Genomic DNA, 22,599 nt, shown 5'->3' with positions numbered 1-22,599 from the left:
CTCTCCCATCTACATAAGTCTCAGCTCTACTGGAATAGTGTCTCCCATCAACACAGGGCTCACCACTACTGGAATAGTGTCTCCCATCAACACAGGATCACCACTACTGGAATAGAAACTCCCATCAACACAGGATCTTCACAACTGGAATAGAATCTCCCATCAACACAGGATCACCACTACTGGAATAGAATCTCCCATCAACACAGGGCTCATCAGGACTCGCAAGGCGCCCCCTACCCACACATATTTATAACCATATTTGGTTGCAGGGTGTGGCTTTGTAAATTAAGCTATGTGTAGATTTGGTTTGATCCTCCACAACTTCCTCCTAAAAATGGCTGCTCCCACTCCCAAGCTTGCAATTAGTAAGGAAGCATTTGCAAAGTTTATCTAACAATTAGCAAATAACAACCAGGCCTGTTCTACGGAAGTGTTTGCCAGTCTGATACAAATAATTTCGGAGTTAGCATTATATACCTAAGGTCAATGATGTGTATCATCTGATAATAATTACAGTATTACAGTGACTAATATTTCCAGCTTTTTATTATGACGGTTTATGCAACAATCGTAAATGAATTATCATGTTGTTTTAATAAACATGAAATGCTGAGATGAATTTAAATTGTATTATCTCCTATTATATATATCCTTTAAAAAAAAATTGAAATAGGAAGTAGCCCGTCAGCTCATCACATAGAATGTTGGAACCTCAACCAAAAGTCACAATTTATTTTAGTGAGGAAAGTTTCCTGCTGTTGTTTAACAGCAACATCGGCAGTTAAGACTGTTGGAATGAATGAAGAAGAGAAATAAGCTGAAGTCGTCAGTTTTTCCCTTTATTGCATGACTCGCAATTTTCTACCCCACCCCAAAAACAGGATGGTGAAATTGGTGGCAACTTTTTAAAAAAAATTGAAAATCTGCTTTTGCTCGTTCAGGCCTTGTTCATCAGCTTTCAAAGATCTGACAGGTTTTGCTCTGAATGATATTAAAATAGTCTTGATTAGTCTGGCTTCTGCCAGTAAGGATAACAAAAGCCCTATAGATAAACTCACCCATCAGAAAACTGAATTAGCATTTCTACTCGTTGCTGTTAAAGTTAACAAAAGATGTCTAAATTGGCCAATTTTAGATTGATTTAGGCTTGAGTTCATCGCAAGCCGGCATGATCATTACAGTCCTAACATGGAACTGTGTTACTGATCAATATACAATACAGGACTGGAAAGGGCGGGGTGAATTTGCATGAGGGTTCTCCCGCTCACTTGCTGTAACTGCCTGAAGACCCAGAAAACAACGTAAACCGTGTTTCTAGGGTTTCCAGGGCTCGTCCATCAAATAAAGTGGATGATCAGGAGAACCCCAGTGGAAATTCACCCCAGGTGCATTGAGGTCTTTCTGACCCATGAGCAGTCAAAGTATATTTAGAATTAGTGTGAACAGTAAAGGAGTAATACGCTCTTTCCTTTATTGAAAACTAGTTAAAATTTGCAAAGGGAGCATGCATCTAACACAAGTACTCATTTTAAAAAAAATATAGAATTGACAGCACAGAAACCAGCCATTTGGCCCAACTGGTCTGTCCTGGTGTTTGTGCTCCATGTAAGCCTCCTCCCACCCTACTTCATGTAACCCTATCTACATATCCTTCTATTCCTTTCTCCTCATGTACTTATCTAGCTTCCTCTTAAAGGCACCTATGCTACTCGTCTCAACGACTCCACATGGTGCATTCTAACCACTTTCTGGGTAAAGAAGTTTCTCCTGAATTCTTAATTGGATTTATTAGTGACTATCTTATATTTATGGCCCCTTAAGTTCATTGCTGTCATCTCTGTATACTTGGATTAGTACTTGCCCAGTGTTTGTTTCCAAAATGCACTGATTATTGTTCCCAAGACCAATGATGTGCATATTTTAAACAATTCTCACCTCCTTACTGGAATTTTTCCATTTACATTTGTCAGAAACGACAACCTCATCCAGCTGAAAGAAACAAAAATATCTTTGTTGTTATTTATTAAGTGTGGCTGAGGCAGCAGGAAGGAAACAGTGATGCTTAACTTGAAGCCACGAGCGGCTACGATAGCAACCCCAACATGTTGAGCAGGAAGATGGACTCAAGAGAGAACCTATTTATGGCACTGTGACCATTTGCAGTCAAGTATAACTTGAACAAACTGCTATTTATAATTGACAAGCACCAACAGAAATTCAACAGACAAAAAAAAAGGGGAAGATTTGGATTTTTGCAAAAAAAAGTCTTGACATCAATATTATTAAAATGAAAATATGAAAGGAGCTGAAGACTTTATGCAAAAAGGATTTGCCAATATATAAAATATCTCCCAACTCCCAACAGCAGTCCCAAATTCCAGACTAGCTGCTTCACTTGCCCTGCTGCTGGATCTCCAATTCCTAACAACACCAGTGCCAACATTCTGATCTCCACATCCATTTCCAGCCGTCTACAGCACCCGTATGTCAGGTCCCTGCACTTCTCTCCAGAGTCCTGCTGTGTACTGCACTCCTGCCTATTGTTCAAGTGCTCAGTAGCTGGCATTGTTATCCCCAAGGAATACTTGGGGAAAGAGGTCTGGTAACATTTGGGAGAAGGGATGTGTGGCCTGGGAATAATAAAGTCTGGGATTTGTCAGAAAGGGGTAGCAGAAAAAAAAAAAGAGAAGCAGTCTGGCACCGGAGTACATTCAAACAGGGTAGGACCTGAGAACACTTGGTGGAGGGGGGACTGAAATCTGTGAACACTGAAAGGTTGAGGCCACCAAACACTGAAAGGGGGAGCAAAGAACATTCAAAGAGGGAGCAGTGAACATCAGGGTGGGAGGAGAGGGGGGACAGGGTATGTGAGGAATCAGAAAGGGAGCAGTAAGCATTTCAAGAGGTGGACAATCAATACTCAAATTCATCTTCAAGTGCTCAGTAATCCCCATCAACATCAAGTGCTCGGTGTACAGTACACCCATCCCAAGTCCTCAGTACCATTCCAAAGTGCTTAGTGCCCTTTAACCCATAATCCTAGGTGCCCATCATCCTCCCTGGGCGTTTAATGCTCCTCAATGAACCTAAAAGAAAGAGTGGTCATTTTCTGAGTACGGGCTGATAGCAGGCACCCTTGCTGGTACATATCAGAAAATCACTTCCAGTTGTATTATAGCATTATTGAAACTAGGCCAGAATGTCCAGAATAATTTCATGTAATAAGGGCCTTGAAATTAATATTTTAAAATATTAACGCACAAACGTTTAATGCTTTTGCATGAAATTCCTGTGTCTGCTATTTTAATGCAACTGTTAAATATATTCATATAAAATTGTTTTAACATTAGAAGTACCCAATTTCAAGGCACTAGTCTCAAACTGTTTCCTCAGTTGCTTAGTTCTACATTTTTGTGCTACGAGCTAGTACATTTTTTAAGTAATCAAGTGTTACTGTACGTGAATGTGCAAATTAATAAATATTTGACATATCATTCAATGAAGTGTGCACAAGCAGAGTTTCAGAGCATATGATTAATAAGGTGAATTCAATACAAGACAATTACATCAGTAGTTAACACAATTTAAATAAGGTAGGTACAACTTAACTGTTTATGGAGACATGTCATAGGACAGACATTGTTAGCTTTGAAGTTGTGGACAATGGCTCTCAATCCTTCTACCCATTGCTGAAAGATCAGAGAGACAAATGACTTTCAGTAAACCCATTCTAATAACATTCGACTCCTTTTTATTTTTACCCAACGTGTTCAAACACATTTTTCATGGTAGAACAATTCCATTTATTTCCAATTCCCCCAAACTCACAGAGGCACCCTCCTCCCCCAGCACAAAGTTCCTTAAAAATCCATGATTGGCGTACACTGCACCTACCTGACTGAAGCATTAAGCATTGAATCTCCACATGGCACATCTCCACAACCTTACAGCTGCATTTGTCAACTCCGCAAGAGGAAGTTCTAAAGTACTAAACTGCTGATTATGTTTTTACGCTGTTGGTTTCCAATAATCTTTGTTCACGGGGGTACCCAGTGGTGTCCTATTAACACTCATTTCCTTCAGTAGCTTTTGGAGCCACTGCACCAGGTGATTTCTGATAGTGGCATATCCAGCTTACAGGATAGGAATCTCTGCTTACTGGTCTCCTGGAAATTGATCTGTTTGATTATCATTTTTTGAAAAGTTTCTTCGGATTACTACCCAATGTTCTTGTAGACACTTGTATAAAGGAAAAACACGCAGCTAATAGCTGGTAGCCATAGATCACCATTCTGTGCCCCATAGAATCATAGAAAGGTTACAACACGGAAGGAGGCCATTCGGCCCACTGAGTCCATGCCGGCTTTATGCAAGAGCAATTCAGCCTAGTTCCATTCCCCCGCCCTTTCCCCATTGCCCTGCAAATCTTTTCCTTTCAAGTATTTATCCAGTTCCCTTCTGAAGGCCACTATTGAATCTGCCACAACCACACCCTCCAGCAGTGCATTCCAGATCCTAACTACTTGCTGTGTAAAAAAGTTTTTCCTCATGTCACCTTTGGTTCTTTTGCCAATCACCTTAATTCTATGTACTCTAGTTCTTGACCTTTCTGCCAATGGGAACAGTTTCTCTCTATCTACTCTGTCTGGACCCTTCATGATTTTGAATACCTCTATCAGATCTCCTCTCAACCTTCTCTGTTCCAAGGAGAACGACCCCAGCTTCTCCAGTCTATCCGTGTAACTAAAGTCCCACATCCCTGGAATCATTCTAGTAAATCTCTTCTGCACCCTCCCTAAGGCCTTCACATCCTTCCTAAAGTACTGTGCCCAGAACAGGACACAATATTCCAGTTGTGGCCGAACCAGTGTTTTATAAAAGGTTCATCATGACTTCCATATTTTTGTACTCTATGCCTCTATTTATAAAGCCCAGGATCTCGTATGCTTTTTCAACCACTTTCTCAACCTGCCCTTCCACCTTTGGTATATATGCCCCATGTCTCCTCAGCATTGCCCAATACGTCCACTTCACAAGCTATTGCAGCATAAGTTCTCATCAGAGACATATTAGTTTTATAGAGGAGCCCTGCAAACAAAGATCATTAAAAAAAAAGTTCAAAAAATATTCAGGAGTAAGGAGGATCTCCACAGATGTTACTTTCTCCTTTATTCAGCCGCACAGAATGATATTTGGTAACGTTTTGTTAATACACACTGCATATATATGATACCTGATCATGTTTTGCGACTACACTTAATAGAATTATACGAGAACAAAATCATGGAATTTTTGAACTTTGTGACAAACAAAGACAGCAGCAATCAGTTTAAATGTTGTTCGTAGAATGCTACTGCAGTTCTAAGTGGGCTAAATACAATAGGCATACACAAAATCCTAGTAAGCTAATAATTCAATTTCATTTTAGTTAATAATATAGAGATCATTAATTTATTTCGCTCTGCATCCAACAGGCCCTGAATATTTGCTTTCATGGTGTAGTCTGATGTCTGTACCATTAGAGGGCAGTACAATTCTTAACTAGTGTAAAGGTAATTCTGTACCACTTGAAATATTACCATCTATAGGTAAGTCTGTCTTCGCAGATAAATTCATTTACAATACTCCAAAACATTCATCATTGAGAGTGTTGCGGGATGTGAGCTTGTTATGATTTAAGCTGCAGTTTTACCAAGTTTTGTAGGTTCACATATATGCACCATGGGGCATAGTGGCCCCAGGACTGTTGAACATCAGGCACTACACGTGTATGTGAGGAACCAGGCTGACTGTGCCTGATAATGCAACGTTAGCTAATTTAAATATTTTAATTGCATTCCCGGTGCTTACCGCATGACCTGCTGGGAACCCTTGAGAGGTTAGGGTGGGATTTCCAGTGCCATCAGCTCTTACAGGGCTAATGGCTACCCTAAAATCTGTCCTTCTGCTGGGTCTCAAAAATATTTGGAGGCACAATGGCCCCATTTGGCAATCAGGTCTTGGGGGTTCTGCTGTAGGACATCCTCCAGTGAAGGATGGCCTTCTGGAAGACTGTCAGCCCTCCGTAAAGAGTATAGCCAGAGCAGCATGGATGGAGATAACTGAGTGCATAAATGCAGTCTTATTTGTGGCCTAAACCTGGCAACAGGTGTGATGGGTGATACAAAGTTGCCATGGTGAAGGTTTTCATATGAAGCCTCTTCATTGGTCTTTATTATAAACCTTGTATACCATCAGAGAGAATGCAGTACATTTTGCCAACTGTTCATCTCTCTAAATGCACAGGCATGCTCATATTAGCATCTAGCACTGTCAATGTTGTCATATCAACATGCTAACTGTTAAATGTAACATGTACCAAATACAATTGCAGCACAAGGTTCCTTAATGTTCACACACTCGTTAAAAGCGGCTACTGTCCTGGGAACATGGATGGCACACATCTTGCACATTCCTCTTTCCAAAGTCTGCCCCTTTTATATCTGCTTGCAGGAGTAAGCTGCAGATAATAAGTGGCAGTGCATGCAGACAGGAGTGGGAGGGGTCACCATTGCTGTACCCCTTCATTTATTATCACGAGAGGGCCATGGAGATTATGGGCATGGAATTAAGAGATGGAGTGGGAGGCCAGAAATTCCTGACTATTACCCATTGCTTTCATTCCTTATCTCCTTATTCACTCATTCATTCCCTCCCTCACACAGACACAGAAATTGGTTCATTTCAGTGAACTGCAATGTCATGCCATATAAAGCAATATGTTAACAGGTATCTTATTGCAAGCATTGTAAAATATGTTGTTCATCTGTCCTGTAAGTGACCAAGAAGAGATGATGGCTGAGCCCAATGTACAATCTCTGCTGAGCATCTTACAGCAACCTACGTCACCCACACCTACAGTGGAAAGCACCATCACAGATATATTGGTTAGTTAATGAATTACAGGAAGGAGCACTTGGTGAAGCACTAGCGTTGCCAACTCTGGTTGGACGTATTCCTGGAGGTTTCATCACCTGACCTCCTGCCTCCAACCGCCCCGCCCAAAGAGCCTTTGTTCCCCCATCTCCAATACTTTTATAACGAATAAACAAAAGCGTTCAAAGAAAATGAAAATATACAATTATTTTAATGCCCCTATGATTTTTCACCTGGGTTGCTCGCAACAGTGTCCAGGAGATTAATCTTTAATTCCTGGAGACTCTAGGACAACCCTGGAGGGTTGTTAACCAATCACACACATCCGGTAAGAACGAGAGGGTGGACAGTCCACCTGCACCCAGCTGTCACAAGTGCTATTATGATCTGTGGGATCGCGCTTGTATTTGCTTGGCACCTCCTCAAAGAAACAGTCGGTATTTGGAACTCAATGGCATGGGGGGATTGAGCCTCTGTTCCCCAGTCATGGATTTGTGCATGGATGCTCCAATGCTGATACACCATTTAAAGTTTTAATATCAATAGGAAATGATCCTTCCTGTCTCCTTCAGCAACATTCCCCCCCACCCCCCCCACCCACCCCCGCCAACCCCATGATCCAATACATGACAACTCGACAAAACAACTGGAAGAAGGAAAACAGAGAATGCAAGTTACACTGACCAGCAGAGATATTAACCCACAAGAGAGCAGCAAGTTATGCTAAAGGTAGTCACGTCTAATGTCTGACAGAATTACTTACAGCAGGCTGGTGGATTTTAGAAGTCAGAGAAAATAGAAAATCACATTCACTTCATACATCTGCTAAAAAAAAAACTACCAAATCTCCCATGTGATATTGTGTATTAGTAGCATTTGGTAGGAAAATAGCAACATGTTCACTGTGAAAATATAATTCTTACCACATCCGATTTATTTAAAGGACGTGTTAATTATTTGTACCTTAGCTGTTTCCACACTGTCAGCCACTAGATATGTAAAGCTGATGTTTACCAGGTCGGCATCACAGCAAACACAAAATATCCTTCCTTCTAGTTCATTTTCAGCCTTTCCAACCAACTCAAGTGCGGACAGTATTTTGGGGTCCTTAGACATAAGAAAAGGAAAAAAATAAACATTTGGATAATGGATTACTCAAGGTAATGAAATAAGTGTTGAGCATTCAGAAAATAATTCTGGCTAATTTTACTTCAATTTTGCTACAGCTGATGCAGGTTCAAGTTAGACTGAAACATTCTGAAGTACTGAAGATAATCCTTTTAACTTTAGGCTTAACCTCTTCTGTCCCATCACAACCTTTCTTGTCTCAGTGGTTTATCAATACTACAGTAGTCCAATGCAATCCTTTCTCTTGTTCCTCCAAAGCTCCAAATGTGCCATCCCACGTCACCAAAAAACAGATTAAGTTGTCTTTTATCTCGTTGCATGGTTTTCTGATGTCACTGCATTCCGAAACGTAACTGAAATGTTTGTCTGATGTGATAAGGTACTGTCAAAATGCAAGTTTTCATGATATTTTTATAACTGTCATATCACAAACCTGAAATGACCAAAAGAATTTTGCATTTGTTTAGCGTCTCTAAAATAGAAAAAAAATGTCACATGGTGCCTTAACGGGAGAAAAAAAATTGACAGTAGAATTTGCTACTGATTGATGTCCTCCATAACATCAACTAATATGCCATTTACTTCACAGCACTGCTGATAATGGTCGCCTTGACTTTGCTGGGAGCACTGTAAACATTTACTTAAAGGGGTGGGGCTTGGTGGCTTCTTTGGAGACAGCTGCACCCATGGCAGCAATTTAACCTTGCTGCCGGAGGCCACCGGGCCTTTTTGGCGATTGCTGCGCTGAGTGGCTCAGAACAGATCAGCAACCATTCACTGGCCTTCGTGGATTTGCAATCACAGCTTGTACACATAGAATTGCTTTGCCCCTTGTTCTAGTGTGGAATCCAACCCACAATATAAAGGCAGTCAATTCCACAGCGCTGGCAATATTGCAAAACCTCAAATAAAAGGAAAAAGTGCTGGAAACACACAGCAGGCCAGTCAGCATCTGTGACGAGATCAGACAAGGTGACGATTCGGTGTAGCCCTTTCTTCAGAACTGGAACATATGGGATGGGACAGGCATATCGTGAAATCAGAAAAAGGGGAGGGAGTGGAGGAAAATATATGTGTATATATATTAAAAAAAACCCAGACATTCCTAGAAAGAATTCATGAGTGGAATGACGTACCACATCATCTCAATCAAGTAATGGACAGAAACATTAAAGAAACAAAGGGTTTCATCGAGCATGATAAGAACAGTTTATGAGGCCAATGCCAGAGAGATCAGAGTGAAAATGGGAGAGGGAATTCAAGTGGCTTGCACAGGTAGTTTGGGGTTGCACCTGCAGACAGGACTGAAGTATTTTGCAAAGTATTCACCTAATCTGCATTTGGTTTCCCCACCATGAGCAGCAAGTACAGTCTATTAGAGTACACATAAATTGCTGTGTCACATGGAAGTAATGTTTCAGATCCTGGATGGTGGTATGGGAGGTGGTGAATGGGTAGGTGTTGTATCTCCTGTGCTTGCATGGGAAGATGCCAGGGGAAGGGCAGCTTGAATTAAGGGTGTTGCAGAGGGGATAATCCCTCCAGAAAGTGGAGAGGGGAAGGGAAAATGTGTTTGGTGGTGGAATCATGTTGTAGGCGGCAGATGATGATCTGACAAATGCAGTGGTTGGTGAGGTGGATGGCGATGACCGGGGAGCTCATCACGGTTGTAAGAGAAGGAGGGGGTCAGGGCAGAAGCAAGGGAAATGGAACAGACCTGGTTAACGGCTCTGTTAAATCCTTGGCTGAGGAAAAAGGACAGTCCTGAAGCTCTGGTGCAGAAGGTACAGTCAACAGAGCAGATACGACGGAGATGAAGAAACTGGGAGAACAGGATGGAGCTTGAGCAGAGAGGTTGGGAAAGACAGAGATTGAACCTCTAGTGGAGTGAAGCGCTAACAGAGTGAGGACATTCAATGGAAAGTTGGTGAGTGTGGGAATTAGGTGCAATGGGGGAAGGAGGTGCTAAGTGATTTAGACTAAGACTGAGCAGAGCATAAAGGGAGCCGCACGAGGAATCAAAACAAGGAAAGGAGGAGAGCTGAGGTTAAGTCAGTAAGTATTTAGTTCATTGGTTACTGTTTTTAGTTTTTAATGGTTATTGGGGATAAAAGGAATGGACGCCAGATAGCAGAGCCAGACCAGCGACCGAGAGCAGAGACATACAGCTGAGACCAACTCAAACACAGGCAGAAGTTTGAAGGAGTGACATCAGAGGACAGCAGGTTGGTGAGTAATAGATTTTTTTGCTTTCTAAGCTAGGGGAGTGGTTTAAACTCGGAACCTATAACTTGCTAATACTTCATTAAATTAATAACTTAAACGAGATAAATTAACTTAAAAACTAAAAATAAACCAAGTGAATTACTTACATAAAAACTTTAAATAAATAAAACAAGATTAGATAGAGGTGGCAGTGCAGGTGGTGTGCCATAACTGCAGCATGTGGGAGTTTGTGGAGCAGCGTGTTCCCAGGCAACCAAATCTGCAGTAAGCGTCTGCAACTCGAGAAACTTCAGCTCAGAGTTGTTGAGCTGGAGTCCGAGGTGCAGACATTGCAATGCATCAGGGAGGGGGAGAATTACCTGGTCACTTTGAGCCAGGAGGCAGTCACACCCCTCAGGTTAGGTTGTGCTTCAGATTTGGTCAGTGGTCAGGGACAGAAGGATGTGGCTGAGAGTCAGGCAGGTAAGGGGACCCCAGATGCTGCGGAGGAGGAGCCTCAGCCTTTTCCCTTGCCCAACAGGTACAAGGTACTTGCTACCTGCATGGATAAGAACAAAGAATGCAGGGAGGAGGGGCAAACTGACCACAGCACTGTGGTCCAGGAGGCCATTCAAGTGAGGGGGAGTGAAAAGGTCTGTGGTCGTGTTAGGAGATAGATACTGTTCTCTGCAGCCGCGACCGGGAGACCCAAAGGCTGTGTTGCCTGCCCGGTGCCAGGGTTAAGGACATCTCCTTGAGGCTGGAGAAGAACTTGGAGCATGAGTGGGAGAATCAAGATGTCATGGTCCACGTAGGAATCAATGACATAGGCAGAACTAGGAATAAGGTTCTGCTGAGGGAATTTGAGGAGCTAGGGTCCAAATTAAAAAGCAGGACCACAAAGGTAATAATCTCTGGATTACTACCTGAGCCCCGCGCAAATTGGCAGAGGGACAAACAGATCAGATGGTTAAATGCGTGGCTGAAAGAGTGGTATGGGAAGCAGGGGTTTCAATTCATGGGGCATTGCCACCGGTAACAGGGAAAGAGGGGGCTGTTCTGTTGGGACGGGCTCCACTTAAACTGGGTTGGGACCTGTGTCCTGGCGAATCGAATAACTAGGGTGGTCGATAGGGCTTTAAACTAATAAGGGGGGGGGGTGGAATTTCAGATAAGGGTAAATTTAGAAGTCTAAAGAGAAAAGTCAAGGCTGTAGTGATTTGGATAAAATTAAACAGAGTGTGTCAGGAAGGGACGGAGAGTTTAATAGGGCATTAGTGATTAAGGTCATATCAGGGAAAAATAGTAAAAAGTTAAAATTAAAGGTGCTAAATCTAAATGCACAAAGCATTCATAACAAGATAGATGAATTAATGGCACAAATAGAGATAAATGAGTTTGATCTAGTAGCCATTACTGAGACGTGGTTGCAGGGTGACGAAGGTTGGGAACGAAGTATTCCAGGGTGCTTGACTTTTACAAACAATAGGCAAAATGGAAAAGGAGGGAGCGTAGTCCTGATAATAAAGGATGGGATAAAGGCAGTAGTGAGGAAGGATCTTAGCTCAGAAAATCAGGATGTAGAATCAGTATGGGTGGAGCTAAGAAATAACAAGGAGCAGAAAACACTAGTGGGAGCAGTTTATAGGCACCGTACCAGTAGTTTTAGTGTTGGACAGAGTATAAATCAGGAAATTAGAGGATCATGCGACAAGGGTAATGCAATAATCATGGGGGACTTTAGTCTTCACATAGACTAGGCAAACCAAATTGGCAAAAATAGCTTGGAGGACGAGTGCATGGAATTCATTCGAGACAGTTTTCTAGAATAAAATGTCGAAGAACCATCTAGGGAACAGGCTATTTTAGATCTAGTATTGTGTAATGAGACAGGGTTAATTAGTAGTCTTATAGTTAAGGATTCTTTGGGGACGAGTGATCATAATATGATAGAATTTCATATTGAGTTTGAGAGTGATGTAGTTAAGTCCGAAACTAGGATCTTAAATGTAAATAAAACCAATTACATAGGTATGAGGGGCAAGTTGGCTAAGGTAGATTGGGAAATTAGATTAAAAGATATGATGGTAGATAAGCAATGGCGAACATTTATAGAAATAATTCATAATTCTCAACGAACATACATTCCCCTTCAGAAATAAAAACCCCATTGGAAAAATGATCCAACCTTGGCTAACTAGAGAAGTTAAAGGTAGTATTAGATTAAAAGAAGAGGCTTATGATGATGCCAAAAAGAGTAGTAAGCCTGAGGATTGGGAGGGTTTTTAGAAACCAGCAAAGGATGACCAAGAAATTGATAAAGAGAGAGAAAATTGAATATGAGAGTAAACCAGCAAGAAATATAAAATCTGATTATAAGAGCTTCTACAAGTATGTAAAAAGGAAGAGATTAGCAAAAGTAAACGTGGGTCCCTTAGAGACAGAGACAGAGACAGGAGAAATTATAATGGGGTATAAGGAAATAGCAGAGATGTGAAGACAGATACAAAATATTTGTTTAACAGGAGAAGACACAAAAACCATACCGGAAATAGTAGGGAACCAAGGGTCTAATGAGAGTGAGGAACTTCAAGTAATGAAGATTAGTAAAGAAAAAGTATTGGAGAAATTAATGGGACTAAAAGCCAACAAATCCCTTGGATCTGATGGCCTACATCCTAGGGTTTTAAAAGAGATGGCTGCAGAGATAATGGATGCATTGTTTTTGATCTTCCAGAATTCCCTACATTCTAGAATGGTCCCAGTGGATTGGAAGGTAGCAAATGTAACCCCGCTATTCAAGAAAGGAGAGAGAGAGAAAACAGGGAACTACAGGCTAGTTAGCCTGACATCTGTAGTAGGGAAAATCCGAGAATCTCTTATTAAGGACGCAGTTAGAAAATCATAATATAATTTGGCAGAGTCAACACGGTTTTATGAAAAGGAAATTGTGTTTGACATGTCTATTAGAGTTTTTTTTTGAGGGTGTAACTCGCAGGGTAGATAAGGGGGAACCATTGGATGCAGTACATTTGGATTTTCAAAAGGCATTCGAAATGGTGCCACACAAGAGGTCGTTATATAAGATTAGGGCTCATGGGATTGGGGGTAATATATTAGCGTGGATTGAGGATTGGTTAATGGACAGAAAACAGAGAGTAGGAAGAAACGGGTCATTTTTGGGTTGGCGTGTTGTAACTAGTGGGGAGCCACAAATATCAGTGCTTGGACCTCAGCTGTTTACAACCTACATCAATGACTTAGATGAGGGGGCCGAGTGTAAGGAGGTCTTGCTGCAATTATATAGGGCTCTAGTGAGACCACACGTGGAGTACTCTGTACAGTTTTGGTCTCCTTACCTACGGAAGAATATACTTGCCTTAGAGCGAGTGCAACAAAGGTTCACTAGATTGATTCCTGGGATGAGAGGGTTGTCCTATTACGAGAGATTGAGTAGAACGGGCCTATGTTCTCTGGAGTTTAGAAGAATGAGAGGTGATCTCATTGAATTGTATAAAATTCTGAGAGGGCTTGACGGGGTAGATGTTGAGCGGCAATTTCCCCGGGCTGGAGAGTCTTGAACTAGGGGGCATAGTCTGAAGATAAGGGGTCAGCCATTTAGAACCGAGATGAGGAAAAATTTCTTCACTCAGAGGGTTGTGAATCGTTGGAATTTTCTACCCCAGAGGGCTATGGTTGCTCAGTCATTGAGTACATTCAAGACTGAGATCGATGGATATTTGGGCACTAAGGGAATCAAGGGATATGGGGATAAGGTGGGAAAGTGAAGTCAAGGTAGAAGATCAGCCATGATCTGATTGAATGGAGGAGCAGGTTCGAGGGGCCGTATGGCCTACTCCTGCTCCTATTTCTTATGTTCTTATGTTTACAGGATGTGGGGTAGGAAGAAGGTTATTCCAGGTCGTTGCAGGATTGTACAAGATGTGAGTGGAAAGTTGATCACCGGAAACAGAGAAAGAGACCTCCAGAAAGGTCAGAGATGGACCACGTGAAGACGAGGGATGGGTGGAAATTGGAAGCATAGTTAATAAAATTCTCAAGATCAGAGCAAAAGCAAGAAGCAGTACCTACACAGGCTTCAAGGTCGTGGTAGTAGTAGTTTGGGAGGGGGCCTGACTAGTATTGCAGGACCTCATCCTGAGAACTAGTTCCGCAATATAAATAAGCAGCAAAACCTCACAGGTATCTTGGCAATATTCTTACCAGATCTTCAACAGGAAGAATTTTCTTCAGAATAATTATTACCAAGTAATTTGTCTGAGTCAACCTATTTCTGTCACCTGCTGTCTCATATGATTTACATTTCTTCCTTCTTGCGCACCTGAGATCCTAGAGATAACATACACAAAACAAATTCTTGCCTTGGGGATAGTTCCATATCGAACACTGTTGACCATCGAACATTCCAGTAGCTGTCCTTCCTTGAAAAATATCGGAGAAACCTGCATTAAGTTAAGCTCTTACCACACAGAGATTTCTATCATGTTCTGCATGCTATTATTACTTTTCTTAGAAATGGATCTAAAGCATTTGTGGTTGCAATAATGTTTTCGATTTCCTGCAGATTATAAAGGGCAACTCCTTGTAGACTCGTATATCCTGTATCACTGTTTCATAATACTATAATAATATGAGCAAAATGCATAATATACCTTCTAGGTCAGAAACTTATGTTGATGAGAAACTCACCTTCAGCGCCCTTTTGGTGGATGATTGGAGCAGTGCTGCGGTCAGGCGGAGTGGGGCAACGCGCCCAAGGTTGGGGAGGGGCTGAAATTTCCATTGGCATGGGGCAGGGAGATGCCAGAGATATGCCTGGAGTGGTACTTGAGCCCACCTGCCCCATGCTAATGAGGTGCCCTCCCACTGACCTCGCAAATTAGGGTTGGTGCTGGGGGGTTACCATTGGGTGCAATCCGGCTGGTTACACCAGGACCGAGACCCATGCATTTTCTGGACCGCTGCTGTGAAAGGTGCAAGAGATGTCAAAAAATTAAATCAGAAAACCAGAAAAGAGAATATGGAGTAGCATTCCGAAAAACCGGGAGTCACGATTGAGTGGTATGTACATGAATGCACAGAGTATTAAAAATAAAAATGTAGATTTTGAGGCAGGTAAATTAAATCATAATAAAAGGTCAACAGCATTTTGTGTCTTATATATATGGGTGTAGAGTAGATGAAAGAAAAAATGATAAATTCATACAAAACACTGGTTAGGCCTGAAATAAAGTTTTGAGTGCCCTGATATAGAAAGAATATTAAAGCCAGAGACATCATACAGTGTCGGTTCACCAGGATGATACCAAGGATGGGAAACTATAGTTATGAGGAGCGAATTGATACTGAGACTAGTTCAAATGGAGCAGAAAAAGCTGAGAGGAGATTTAACAGAGGTTTTAAACATTATGAAGGCTTGTGATAGAGTGAATAGGGAAAGAGTATTTCCTTTGGTTGGCGAGTCAATGATGAGAGATCATCAATTTACACATGGGAGTGAGGACAGAGGTTAGCAGAAATTTCTTTGCACAATGGTTGTTAGAGCACGGAATGCTTTGCTACAAGGAGAGGCTGAAGCACAGACTATTGGTTCTTCTAAAGGAAAATCAGATAAATAGTGGAAGTAGAGGAAGATACAGGACAATGGGGTGAACGCAGGGCAATGGGGTTCATTTTGGATTGCGCTAGCAAAGAGCGAGCACAGACATGATGGGATTAATGGCCTCCTCCTTCTGTGCTATAAACTTTTAATGGATATTTTTAGAACAAAAATTAGAAACATTTTGCAATATACTTTAGTTTGTGCCCTCTCTATTCTTTCTAAAAGTTGCATTAAAATAGCTTTGGTAGTCAGTCTTTTAAAGTATTTTACTCCCAATGTTACTGTTATTTAACTAATTTTTAGAAATGGATAAGCAATATAAATCTAAAATAGTATTTTATCATGTAAAGCATATCAATTAGACAAGGGAAAATGTTTATGTTGTGGTCACAGATTTGAAGTGTGGGAAAAAATACCTTTCCTTCACTTTTCCATGTGAGAAAGAATCCAAACTCATCCACCTTAAAGATACAGTTAGGTTCAAAGACAGACGACTCCTGTTGGAAGAAATCATTTTCAATTTTAAGTCAGTTAATAACCACAGCTCTTAAAAAGACCAATATTTTGCAGTAAGGCCCTAATCTTGGCCATGTGTTCGGAACAGGCCGCAAGCAGAACCAGAAGCACTGAAGGGGAAGAAAATCAAACGAATCCTTAACCTCTCAGTGACCAACTTCAGAGTGAAAAAGGCTTCAGGGAAACTGGTCACTGTGTCTCCCTGAACCCAGAGTTACTGAAAGCAAAAATCAAATGTAGATGTTTTAATGTTTTCCATCAGCAGTTAACAGGGTACAGTACAGGAATATGGAATGATGGACGACTGCCTTCCTGGCAGTTCAATGGTGGTCTGGAGGAGCTACTCTTGGCTAGATCTCCAATCTCACCTACATCTCTATCTTTTGGTCTAAGAAAGGTTTCTACGTAACACAGTAGTCCCAGAAGTAAGGGGGTTTTTATAAGGAAATAAAACATGAAAAATAAGATCTAACTTTCAATCGTAGCATGTGCCCATTCTTCCTATGTGCAGCACAACAAAGGGTGTTTACATGTTGCTAGGGATCATCACTTACCCAGCCAATTTATCAAGATAAATTTAGCATTTAAAAAAAAAACTTCTGGTTAATTTTCCCGCTGTCCCTATTCTCCTGAAGCTGTTAACTCCTTACCAGTTCAAAGGACGCCCTCTAGTACCATATCCAAGTGGCCATGATTCATTATTCCTCGCTGATAGAGAGTGTTGATGGGCTACTTGACTGCCGGGGCCATCACAGTCAATGAGATCCTTACTGATGCACACTTCTAGGAGGGCCAGTGCATGGTGTTTACGAGCTGGAACCCTGGAGGATTTTCTCCTCCCTCACCCAGGGATGTGGAGGTCAATTATAGCAGCCCTGCCGCTATCCCGGATAACATCAGCTAATGAAGCACAGATCGAATCGAGGAGATTTCTGGTTTGGGTAGTTTTCTTTCTCAAGAATAAACTCACATTGAACCAATGGGGGAAGCCAAACTATTGAGCAGGCATTGGGAAATGGTGTATAAATTCTATGAATGAAAATCAAGTTTACTTCCGCCTGACAGAGGGTCAGCAACATTTTGGGGTTGTGAATTCATACTGTCTGATACAAACATTTCAACAGTAAATAACAAAAACCAGAGGAAAAAAGTCATTTGTTTTTGTATTCTATTTCCATGTGTCATAAAAGGGCCTCAACTACTCGGAGATTAAAAGAATTATTCGCGCTGTGCACAGTCCTTTTTTCTGCGGGTCCAACAATGCATTCAACAATATATTATAAGAACACAAGAAATAGGAGCCGGAGTAGGCCGTACGGCCCCTCGAGCCTGCTCCACCATTCAATCAGATCATGGCTGAGCTCCTACCTCAAACTCCACTTTCCCACCCTATCCCCAGATCCCTTGATTCCCTTAGTGTCCAAAAATTTATCGATCTCAGTCTTGAATATACTCAAGCCTTCTGGGGTAAAGAATTCCAAATATTCATGACCCTCTGAGTGAAGAAATTCCTCCTCATCCCAGTCCTAAATTGCCCACCCCTTTTCCCGAGACTATGCCCCCTAGTTCAAGACTCTCCAGCGAGGGGAAACAGCCTCTCCGCATCTACCCTGTCAAGCCCTCTCAGAATTTTAAATGTTTCAATGAGATCACCTCTCATTCTTCTAAATGCCAGAGAACATAGTCCCATTCTACTCAATCTCTCATTTTAGGACAACCCTCTCATCCCAGGAATCAATCTAGTGAACCTTTGTTGCACCACCTCTAAAGCAAATATATTCTTAGATAAGGAGACCAAAACTGTACACAGTACTCCAGGTGTGGTCTCACCAAAACCCTGTACAACTGTAGCAAGACTTCCTTACTCTTGTACTCCAATCCACATGCAATAAAGGCCAACATACTATTTGCCTTCCTAATAGCTTGCTGTACCTGTATGTTAACTTTGTGTTTCGTGGACAAGGTCACCCAAATCTCTCTGAAAATCAACATTTAATAGTTTTTCAACATTTAAAAAATATTCTGTTTCTCTATGCTTCCTACCAAAGTGAATAACCTCACATTTCCCCACATTATACTCCATCTGCCACCTTCTTGCCCATTCACTTAACCTGTCTATATCTCTTTGCAGACTCTCTGTCCTCCTCACAGCTTACTTTCCCACCTAGCTTTGTGTCGTCAGCAAACATGGATACATTACACTCAGCCCCTTCATCTAAGTCATTGATATATTGTAAATAGCTGAGGCCCAAGCACCGATCCTTGCAGCACCCAACTAGTTACAGCCTGCCAACCTGAAAATGACCCGTTTATTCCTATTCTCTGTTTTCTGTCTGTTAACAAATCCTCTATCCATGCTAATATATTACCTCCAACCCCATGAGCCCTTATCTTGTATAACAACCTCTTGTGGGATGTTATTAAATGCCTTTTGAAAATCCAAATATACTACATCCACTGGTTCCCCTTTATCTACCCTGCTAGTTACATCTTCAAAAAACTCTAATAAATTTGCCAAACACGATTTCCCTTTCATAAAAACCATGTTGACTCTGCCTAAACATATTACGATTTTCTAAGTGGCCTGTTACCACTTCCTTAATAATGAATTTCAGCATTTTCCTGATGGCTGATGTCAGGCTAACTGGCCTGTATTCTCTGTTTTCTCTCTCCCTCCTTACTTGAATAGTGGCGTTACATTTGCTACCTTCCAATCCGCTGGGACCATTCTAGAATCTAGGGAATTTTGGAAGATCACAACCAATGCATCCACGATCGCTACAGCCACTTCTTCTAAAACCCTAGGACGTTGCCCATCGGGTCCAGGGGATTTGTTGGCTTTTAGTCCCATTCATTTCTCCAGTACTTTTTCTTTACTAATATTAATTACTTTAAGTTCCTCACTCTCATTGGACCCTTGGTTCCCTCCTATTTCTGGTATTCTTTTGTGTGTTTTCTACTGTGAAGACAGATACAAAATATTTGTTAAACATCTCTGCCACTTCCTTATTCTCTATTATAATTTCTCTTGCCTCAGCCTCTAAGGGACCCACATTTACTTTGGCTACTCTTTTCCTTTTTACATACTTGTAGAAGCTCTTACAATCTGTTTTTATATTTCTTGCTGTTTAGTCTCATATTCAATTTTCTCCCTCTATCAATTTCTTGGTTATTCTTTGCTGGTTTCTAAAACTCTCCCAATCCTCAGACTTACTACTCTTCTTGGCAACATTATAAGCCTCTTCTTTTAATTTAATACTATCCTTAACTTCTTTAGTTAGCCGCAGATGGATCACTTTTCCCCTGGAGTTTTTATTTCTCAATGGAATGTATGTTCGTTGAGAATTATGAAATATTTCTTTAAATGTTTGATATTGCTTATCTACTGACATACCTTTTAATCTAATTTCCCAATCTACCTTAACAAACTCGCACCTCATACTTATGTAATTGACTTTATTTAAGTTTAAGAATCTAGTTTCTGACTGAAGTACATCACTCTCGAACTCAATGTGAAATTCTATCATATTATGATCACTCTTCCCCAGAGGATCCCTTACTATGAGATTACTTTTTAACCCTGTCTCATTACACAAGACAAGATCTAAAATAGCCTGTTCCCTGGTTGGTTCCATGATGAGTTGTTCTAGGAAACTGTCTCAAACACATTCCATGAACTCATCCTCCAAACTGCCTTTGCCAATTTGATTTGTCCAGTCTATAAGAAGATTAAAATCCCCCATGATTATTGCATTACCTTTGTTTCATGCTCCTCTAATTTCCAGATTTATACTCTGTCCAACACAATAACTACTGTCAGGGGGCCAATAAACTACTCCCACCAGTGCTTTCTGCCCCTTGATATTTCTTAACTCCTCCCATACTGATTCTACTTCCTGATCTTCTGAGCCAAGATCCTTCCTCACTACTGTCCTTATGTCATCCTTTATTATCAGGGCTACACCCACCCCCCACTTTTCCATTTTATCTGTCTTTTCTAAACGTCATGTACCCTGGAATATTTAGTTCCCAACGTTGGTCCCCTTGCAACCACATCTCTGTGATGGCTATTAGATCAAACCCATTTATCTCTATTTGTGCCATTAATTCACCTATCTTGTTACAAATGCTTCATGCATTGAGATAAAGCACCTTTAATTTTTAACTTTTTAACCATTTTTCCCTGATTTGACCTTATTCGCTGATGCACTATTATCGTTAAACTCTCTCTCCCTTTCTGTCACACTCTGCTTATCTTTACCTGAATCGGTACACCATTCTAATGTCTTGACTTTTCTCTTTAGATTTCTAAATTTTCCCCTCATCTGAACCCTTCCCCATTTTTTAATCTTATACTTCAATCAGCCATTCCGTATACCAGCCTAGAAATTCTGAAATATTCACTGCAATGATCAATAGGCCCATTTTAAAATTCATTCTTGCAATGCTGCAGTACACTGGCCCGTTAAGAGCTAATTGATATTAATGCTTTTGATAAGCAAAGTAGCCATTTTCTTTGCATTAATCACTACTGCCCACCAATCACATTACCAGTTCCCATTTACCTAATACACAGTAACACAAATACTGAATATTAATAAAGAAGTAAAAATATCTTTGCCATTAAAGAAATATTCCAAGAGAAAGCACCGAGCAGCAGGTAGCGTTGAAAGCCAAGGTTAAACAAAGACGCCTTGGCGACACAGCGAAGATGAAGGTTACTATCTGAAAACTGACCAGCCTGGTATCTTTTTAAACTTCACTTATATTATTCAGATGAATACTTGAGGTCAAGATCATTGTAGAGGCTGTTTTAAAATATATATTTCTTAAAAAAATTATGAGTGGTTCTGGACTTATACCACACTTCACCTTCTGTTTGTGTACTTATTTCTGATTAATTTGGAACCACGTCTAATTTTATTAATAACATTTAGATAAAACATGTCATTAGTATAGGAAACACTATGTCACACTTTCCTACATGAGATGGAAACATTTTTATACGATGTTATGTTATAATACAGTGAAACATTGCACTGATTGCTAATTTAAGCAGTAAGGTCTTGTTTAGTTGCACTGTGTGCAGTACTGATCCTTTCTCTGATTAAACTCAAATTTATTTCAAATTAGTGAGAGTATAGGAGCATGTGACTATAGGGAACGGTCATCAATTTTCTTTCAGAAAATGACACCATTTGGCAGCTATTCATATAGCCAGTAAATTAATGTATCAAACCTTTTTATCACAGACACCATGTCAGCATACAATTACATTTCCAGCGGAAACTAATGAATATCACACAACTGAAGTATTCTGAACTACAGCATATTAATTCAGCCACTTCTCATTGAAACATTAATACAATTTTCTGTCCTTGTCTTACAGCTCATCAACGATTAATGCAATGACGAAAACAGAAAATGCTGGAAATACACAGCAGGTCCACCATCATCTGTGAAGAGAAATAACAGGTTAACGTTTCGTCAGATCTCTAAAGATTGCCCTAACTTAGTGCCATATGTTAGGGGATAAGATTTACTAATGCATCTCAATAAGATAAAGGCTATACAAGTGACTGTTTTTCTCAGGACAGGTGCCTTAGTTTCTTTAAATCCATTGACCTAATGGGGGAGAGGCACATAAGTTTATATCAAGCCAGACTAAGATCACAGGATGTGCCTAAATGTTTTGTTCAAGTGTTTTCCCATTTTCATACATGCCAACAGTCCACCATTTGACATGAACAGTCAGTGTTTTACGGGCACTTTCCATGTATCTATGTTCGCGGATAAAAAAAACCCATCACCACTCTTAGGGATAGAAATTGGTGTCCGTGGTGCCTGTTTCCAAATGGAAAACGAGGGCAAAAATTTTGGAGTGCTGTTCCCTGCATTACAAGAATGCCTGAAAAATGTCCAATGCCACATTGGCCTCAGACAATTTTCAGCCGTCCAGGGTGGTCGCCAAAAACAGGCTTCAGGTCCTTTCCATATGCTAACATGGGGCCTAACGCCTATTTTAAGAACCCGCTAAGAGATTGGGATAGGTGCCAGGCCTGCTCCACGCAGGTATTCTTAACATGGATGTGGCAGTCACCTAAAAGGCAAGTTCATTTTTTAAAAAAAAACTTTAATACTCATATCATATATTAATATACACTCCGCTGCCCACCCTCAATCAGCCCGTTCTCCTTCCTCCCCTCTAC

At 40.9% G+C, this 22,599-nt stretch overlaps 1 protein-coding gene across 6 annotated transcripts in view; it reads right to left on the bottom strand.

Annotated features, from left to right (window-relative positions):
* Positions 1–22,599, bottom strand: part of plcb4a (phospholipase C, beta 4a) — a 399,841-nt gene that overhangs the window by 146,477 nt on the left and 230,765 nt on the right. For all 6 annotated transcript variants that reach the window (XM_067989437.1, XM_067989441.1, XM_067989442.1 and 3 more), the window contains 5 exons: positions 16,291–16,371; positions 14,634–14,693; positions 7,882–8,025; positions 3,613–3,692; positions 1,939–1,992 (listed from right to left, as the gene is read on the bottom strand). In XM_067989437.1, coding sequence (XP_067845538.1) covers positions 1,939–1,992; positions 3,613–3,692; positions 7,882–8,025; positions 14,634–14,693; positions 16,291–16,371 — 419 coding nt within the window. The remainder of the gene's footprint in view (positions 1–1,938; positions 1,993–3,612; positions 3,693–7,881; positions 8,026–14,633; positions 14,694–16,290; positions 16,372–22,599) is intronic.

The sequence above is a fragment of the Heptranchias perlo genome, chromosome 8, assembly GCF_035084215.1.
Source record: "Heptranchias perlo isolate sHepPer1 chromosome 8, sHepPer1.hap1, whole genome shotgun sequence".
Taxonomy (NCBI): domain Eukaryota; kingdom Metazoa; phylum Chordata; class Chondrichthyes; order Hexanchiformes; family Hexanchidae; genus Heptranchias; species Heptranchias perlo.
Note: the sequence above shows the minus strand (reverse complement) of the source record. Positions and strands in the feature narration are given on the sequence as shown.